The 7,777-nt window shown below is 45.0% G+C and overlaps 1 protein-coding gene across 1 annotated transcript; it reads left to right on the forward strand.

Annotated features, from left to right (window-relative positions):
- Positions 1–5,435: 5,435 nt before the first annotated feature.
- On the forward strand, positions 5,436–6,017 carry MSGN1 (mesogenin 1). Its single transcript, XM_060645984.3, has one exon. It carries the CDS (start codon positions 5,436–5,438, stop codon positions 6,015–6,017), a length of 582 nt encoding a protein of 193 aa, XP_060501967.3.
- The last annotated feature ends 1,760 nt before the right edge of the window (positions 6,018–7,777 follow it).

The raw sequence follows: 7,777 nt of genomic DNA on the forward strand, positions 1-7,777 counted from the left end.
GAGAACACACTTTTACCAGGTCTCTACATTGTAAGCTTTAAGTATGGTGGATTATAACCTCTACCATACAGAGTGTGGAAAAATTAAGATGACCTAATAGATCTAAAAGAAACAGGTGTAATTCTCAGTACCTGGTAGGAATTCAACAAAGAAGCTTTCATTTTAATTAGATTCCAGGATTAGTATTTTCAGTTTACAGATCTATTGAAGGACTTTCTGCAACATCATGAGAAGTTGAAATCCACTTGAGCCCTCCCTTGGTCTTGAGTAAACGGTCCATCCAAACTGCCTTATGTGGTACAGGGGTCTAGGAAGCTATAAGGGGAATAGACCTTCCATCTCGATGTTTCTTGAAGATCTGGGGACAGCGCTACTTCTCACAAGATAGACTTTAAAAAGCCTGCTTCCATGCTGATTCACTTAGTGTTATGTGGCATGGCAAAATTGTCAGGTTCAGAGTGGATGACTTCATGGGTGACCGTAGTAACTTTTATTAACCTTGAAAACATCTTAACATATTCCTATAGCCCTTTCCACTTCCCCAATGGCAAGCTTCAGCTTTAAATCTTTTTAGCTTCTTACAACACGGTATACAGGTTGACCCTAACTTTCCTGGGAGGAAACTGCAGCGCGTAAAGGGTGAGTGACTCACTCAACGTTCCGTAGTAAAGCAGGGTCAAAACTAGGACTAGGATTGGGGCATCTTGGGTCACAGTTCCAAACTTCTGAGCAAAGTTTAAAGTTCTCTTTGGCAGTGGTTACCAAGGAGAGATCAGTGGTGGGAGTGCTCCGTCTCAGCTAGGAGTGTTTGTTTTATTTTTGTCATTGTTTAGAGTTGGCACTGGAATGTGACAGTAAAACACAGGCCAACTTACAGTCAGGTTTATCTCTGTTTTCAAATGATCTATGGGCAATACATCCCTTTATTGACTGCACAGGAAGCTGATGGCTCCCATCACTGGCTCTGGGCAACTACTGCTCTTTGGTGAAGAACTCTAAATTGGTTTTGTTAAAAAGAAAAGAAAAAAAAAGCTTCATTTGAAGGCAAGAAATTTGATTTCTAAGCCGAGGTGAGTTGACACCAAAGAAAATAGGAGAGATGTATTTATAGTCCCACATATGGTGCCCATAACTTCTCTTGATTCAAGGAATCAACAGCTCACTGAACAGGGTTTAACACCTATGGCAACATTAGTTGCCATACTCAAAGCTTACAGTGTAGACACCTGGTATGAGGTGAGTACTAGTATTTCAACTGTACAGACAAAGCTGAAGCTAAAAGAGATTCATTAAAGGCTCCAAGATCACAATTCCTCAACAGCCAACGTAAGATCAGGCTGACTCCAGTGGACACAGTCTTGCGACTACTGCCACTGTCTATCTGTCCAACAATATCTGAACAGTCACTGAAGTACTAAAAATGCTAATGTTGCAAAGGAGACACATCACAGAGGGCTCCCAGGGCCACTCTTGGCAGAGATTGAGCCCTGCATCAATGAGCCTGGCCAAGGAGGTCAGTGGGAACTGAAAGAAGCCCAGGTATTTTTTTTCTAATTTGCACAGAGGTGCCTTATGGGCCAGCAGTGACATGGGACCATGGGTGGTTTTAGGTTCACGAATCAGAGCAGTCTGTTGCCCTCTGTTTCCTGTTGATTCTCTGAGCCCCGTTTGTCAGTTTCTCAGAAGTGGCTCTGCCTAGCTTCCTGGCCAGTTCCAAAGTCTACGGTCTCCTGTACAATCTCCACTTCAGGCTACTGAAAAATGCCTAGTTGCCCATGCCTCTGTCATTGCTGTTATCAGGGATATGACTGGCATCCCCTCAGAAGCTCATCCTGGTGAAAATTAGACATCGGGACACTCACTCATTAATCTGTGTGGCAAATTGTGGGTCCTGCTCACTGGGGAGAGCTACAATCAAAAGGCTGCCATGAGCCTGGTATTTGAGAGCCAATCTGTACCTCCACATTACTCTTTGGAAACTAGGACCAGGAAATTTTGCAAGGCCTCTTGGGGACATGCCTCAGGGTTGGGGATTTCTTTTAGGTTTGTTACCATCATAGTCACAATATCTTATCAATGTTTGCTGAGGGAATGACCTTTAGATGCACATTAAGACATTTGTCCTGGGGCACCTGGGTGGCTCAGTCAGTTAAGCTTCTGACTTCAGCTCAGGTCATGATCTCACTACTCATGAGTTCGAGCCCCGCGACGGGCTCTGTGCTGACAGCTGGGAGCCTGGAGCCTGCTTTGGATTCTGCGTCTCCCTCTCTCTCTGCCCATCCCTTGCTCACGTTCTCTCTCTCCTTCAAAATAAGTAAACGTTAAAAAAAATTTTTTTTAAAGATATTTATCCTACTAACTCAGTAATGTGGGAACTATGTAGTCTGATATGAAAGCGTATGTATCACTTAACCTGCATTATTTTCTAGGGAAGAAAAATCTGGGAGTCACACAACTTTGCTTTCTGTTCCCATTTCTGCCGCAGCCTTTTGATGTGACATTAAACAAGTCATTGTCATCTCTAGAATGCAGATAAAAGGATGGACTTAATTGTCTCTAAGTCCCTTCACACTGGTATGGTGGGTGCTTTTAATCGAGCTCACACACACAGTAACTTGTTTCATTGCATTTTAGAGCTGGAAGGGAGTTTAATGATCCCTTGGTCCAAACACCTTATTTTACAGATGCTCTTCATCAAAAAGACAGGACAGATACTATTATCCTCTTTTTACAAAGTAAAATCCTAGAGCCCTGAAAAGGTGAATGATGTGCTCGAACGGGGATGAACTCTGGCTCATCTTTCTACTACACCACACACTCAACTAGGTTTTACTGGGTCCCGTATAGCACCGTCCAGTTTTCTGCCTTATTGTCAACGGACATAGAAAAACACCTAACTAGCGCGTGCCCAGCCACGGTCTTCAAGTGCTAATGGTGTTTTACCATCCTGCACAACCATTTTCCTCAGATGGGGCCTAGGATACTTCATGGAGACCAGCAGGAAAATGCAAGTTTAGTTCTGGTTGATTTCTTACCAGAGAGTATACACTGACAAACATAGAAACCAGGCAGCTTTTCTTGCTCTAAGAACAGTTTTTTTGGGGAGCGGCACTGCTGGGGTCTGGGGTCAGGGGTAAAGGAGCCAGAACAGAATAGGTCATTCTGATACTGGTGAGTCTGACCATGAGTGACAGTCACAACAGGAATAAAGCCTACACTTACCAAGTGTCTATAATGTACCAACTATTTGACGGATCCTGTCTCATTTAGGAAATGAAATTTCTGAAAATAGTTTAAGAAATAAGCAATTTTAGAAAGAAGCTATAGAAAGAAAAAAACAACATCTCTGGAGTCTGAGAGCAGAAGTAGTATTACAAGGAAAACTGTGAAGTTTAGAATATAAGGGCTAAGAGCTTAGTGTGTCAGTGGCCATCACAGCCACCTTGGGTCTACTGAGAGTCTCCATCTCATTGAACCCCATCAAGTCACCTGCCTCTACTACAAACAACTAAAATAGAGAAAACAGAATTTTTTAAAGAAGTGGACTTTGGGGTCTTACCAGGACTCTTGGCTTTACCCCTTGCTACCAGGGATATCTTAACTGAGTTTCCTTTTTAAAAAAAATTTTTAAATGTTTTATTATTATTTATTTTTGAGAGAGAGACAGAGAGAGAGACAGAGTGTGAGCAAGAGAGGGGAAGAGAGAGAGGGAGACACAGAATCCGAAGCAAGCTCCAGGCTCTGAGCTGTCAGGACAGAGCCCGATGCGGGGCTCAAACTCACGGACTAAGAGATCCATGACCTGAACTGAAGCCAGACATTCAACTGACTGAGCCACCCAGGTGCCCCTTAACTGAGTTTCTTAGCCTCTTAGAGCCTCAGCGTTTTCATCTGTAAAATGAGACTCAAATAAATAAATAAATAAATAAATAAATAAATAAAGGTTAGTTATATATAAAGTTTCTTGAATAGTATTAGCAGATTCTAGGCTTTTCCATAAGAACTGAAGGAAGAGAAAGCAGCGGTGGACAGAGAGAAGTTATTTATCACACTTACTATGTTTCATTAATGTTTATTCTTCACAATAGTGTCCTTTAATAAGTGGTGAATTTAAGAGCATTCTTCTACAGATTAGCTGCTTTCGCTTTTTCTTCCCTGGGCCTAGTTAATTAAGAAATACCGTAAGTGTTCTAATTAAGACCATTGGCATTTCTTTTCAATAATTGCAAAGGGACTTAATCATGTTAAGGGACATGTTAAATGTTACTCTGCTACGTAACTCGCTTTGATCTGATGTTAATACTAATTCGTAGAACTAGTTACGTGGAGAATAAGTTAAATTTATGGGACAAATGGGGAATCTGAGACCCCTTTCCAACACCGAGGGTCTATCTCTCAGAGCGTGTAGGAAGTGAAGCAAACTAGCAGGACCATCCAACTTAACACATTCGGTGGCATTTGGAGCCACCGTGGGGAAAACAGGCTCCCTAGTTAATTTCACACTTCCTCTATACATTTCAAAAACCAAGGTGTGATTCTGCCCCTGGATTTTTAAAAGACCTTCAGAAGGCAAAATGCCAGGTATTCTGCAAACTCCCTGCCTTAAAAGAGTTTTCTGTTGCCTGGTGTCTGTTTGCCGTGGGGAATCCCAATCTGCTCAGTTAAAGCAAGGCCTTTAAGCTTCTGGAAGGATATTTCCTGCTCATTAAGGCTCTGGCTTTCCTGGAGCTGCTGGCCTTTGTCATTCTGAGTGTGGGCATGTTGGAAGCACAACTCAGGAAAATTTGCTGAAGAGGAAGGCAAGAGGGAAATCGGCATTCACTGTGTGTCTGCTGGGTGCTGTCTTCTGGAAAGCCTTCTGAAGTAAGAGTCATAATTGTCCGCATTTGACATGCCATGGAATCCAAACCCAGAGGGGTTCCCTGTCCCTACACCACGCTGCTTCTCCACCAGGATACCCCATCTGCTCTGAAACGTCTAGGAGGTCTTGCTGAATGGGGATGGTGGCCCTCTGGGGCACCCTGGGACTCTCCACCAGGGCCCTGGGCCACCACCTCCTTGCTGCAAATTGCCCCAGGTTTGTTTTCTTTGGCTCCCTCATTAATGAGTTCCACAGGACAATGCTAAGTCTAGTTAGGCAGCCTTAATTGGTTTAGTTACAACAAGATAATTCCTTTTTTCTTCTCTTGGAGGCCTTTTTGTTTAAAGACATTTTAGCTGGAAGATGCTAATTATCAATGAGGAGAAAGTGACACCTGAAGAGTTCATTTTCCATCTTGGTCCTTGGTGTCTCCTTTGAACTCCCCCCACCCGGCCCTCTTTCCCACTTTATCACTTCTCCCCCACCATCATAAAAGGGAGCTTGCCCTGGCTGGCGGCAGAACTTTCTTTCTCACTTGCCAGGGAGCCGTTCTCTCTGCAGCTGTCTCCCAGGCATGGACAACCTGCGTGAGACCTTCCTCGGCCTCGAGGAGGCCTTGGGCCCCTCCGACAGCCCCGGCCTGCTGTCGTCCTGGGACTGGAATGACAGGGCAGGGCCCTTTGAGTCGAACGAGGCATCCCCCACTCAGAGCCTGTCTCCGGCTCCATCGCTGGAGTCCTATGCTTCTTCTCCCCGTCCAGCTGTGGCTGGGCTGCCCTGTGGGCACGGAGGTGCCAACGGTGGGGGCAGCGGTGCCTGCGGTGGCCGTGGGACCGGTGGCCTGGGGGAGGTGGACTACAACGTGTTAGCCTTCCAGCCTGCCTATCTGCAGGGCGCTGGTGGCCCCAAGACCCAGAAGGGCGCCAAAGTCAGGATGTCCGTGCAGCGGAGACGGAAGGCCAGCGAGAGGGAGAAGCTCCGAATGAGGACCTTGGCCGATGCCCTGCACACCCTTCGGAATTACCTGCCACCTGTCTACAGCCAGAGGGGCCAGCCGCTCACCAAGATCCAGACGCTGAAGTACACCATCAAGTACATCGGAGAGCTCACAGACCTCCTCAACGGCGGGCGAGACCCTCGGCCCCAGAGCGCTTGAGCTCCACTCCAGGACCACGACCCATCCCGGCCCCTGGGAGGGGACAGGAGAGCTTTCAAGACCCGGACTGGCTCACGGAACAACAGCGTGTAGTTATTCTTTTAATACAGTAAGCGTGGTGACTTTGTGGTCTGAAAAGTCCCGAGGGAATTCCCACTGGGAACACTTAACAGCCAGACAAGCAGGTATTTTCTCGTTTTCTCATGGTTTCTCAGGAGCCCGGTGCCTTTTCGAAGAGACAGATTGCTGTGCCCTTCTCTGCCTGTCCGAGGTATTTTAGAGGGCCGATGACTTTAAATGCATTTTGTCCGTAAAGTAAAATTGTCACGATTAATCTTCTCTCCTTATTTTGGTGGTGGGAGCTTTCTTTCTGTTGCCGACTAAACCCATATTTTGTGTAGCATCCAGCGTGACACCTGGATTCTTATTTAGAAAGATGTGTATCAAGTAAAGGGCTATAGCATTCCTGTTTTTATTTTGTCTGTGTGCTTGTGTGTGTACTTGTGTGTGTTTGACTAAAACCGTGCCTTTTCTTTTGCAGGAGCCAAAATCACGTAAATGCAGAAGGAATTAGCGTCATGGTAAATAGCAAGGCACAGGCAGACAGACCTCATTAAGATACAGTGAAGTACAGGCCAGCCCCTCCTCTCTTCATGCGGGGGACAGGAGGCTGCACACGCCCGATGCCGGGGTATGAGCGAGCGGGTAGGAAGGAGGAGGAAGGTAGGGGGTACTCAGCACCACAGCGTGGGCCTGAAGCAGGGCTGGGTGGGGGGCAGGCACGGCCTGGGCCAGGCCTGCAGTGACAATAACGTCACGGAGTCCCTTCGCGGAATCCTTTCTCAAATGGAGAGATTGGTTCAAAAAAAGTAAGAGACTATTTTAGTTCTATAGATGAGTGGAAGTGTTGGGATTAGAATTCAAGTCTGTCTCTAGCCCCTCCAGAGGTATTTATTCTTCCTCCGCATATCCCCCCCCCCCCCAATGTCCAAATCAGCCCTCCTGCACCTATACACAAACACACATCCCTACTTCACGGGGGCCTTGTCTGGGGGCTGGTGAAACGCACTCTCGCCTTGGCTAATGTGAGTGGCACAAGCAGTCAAAAGGGGGCTTTGAGTGAAGGAAATTCTCAAAACCTTTGAACTAAAAAGGCTTTTTTTCTTTTTTTTAAGGCTACCTTTTTCTCCAAATGGTTATTAACAATTGATACTTTTTTTTTCCCCAGTGAACAGTCTGTTAATGTTTCCTGACATTTCTTTTCCTATTGGTGATTTTTCTTTCTCTCTCTTTTTTAAAATTTTTCTTTTTTTTTAAAATGACATATTAACAAAAGCAGTATATGTGTTCACAGTTTAATGTATAACTTTTCCACTTTTTTTCCTTTGTGGGTACAAACATTTACAAATAAATAGAGGCAAACATACATTTAAAAATACCTTGAGTTCTGCAAACTGCTTTTTTTTTTTTACTTAGCAATACATAGTAAATTCCTTCTCATTTAACAGAGATAAATCTGAGATGTAAGTGGCATTATTACCTTGATTTTATAGATGGAAATGGAAGCACAGATTTGCTCTGAGTTACACATGTGAAGAGCAGGGTGGAGATCAGAGGGTCAGCGTGCCAGAGCACAGGTATTAACATAATTTAAGAGTCACCTTTGGAATAATACTTGGGTTGTTTCACTTTTTTACTCCCCCAAAATGCTATGGCAATCATCACGGACAATTATATTTATCCATGGTAATTTTTCGTAG

This window comes from Panthera onca, chromosome A3 (assembly GCF_046562875.1).
Source record: "Panthera onca isolate mPanOnc1 chromosome A3, mPanOnc1 haplotype 2, whole genome shotgun sequence".
NCBI classification, from domain to species: Eukaryota; Metazoa; Chordata; class Mammalia; order Carnivora; family Felidae; genus Panthera; species Panthera onca.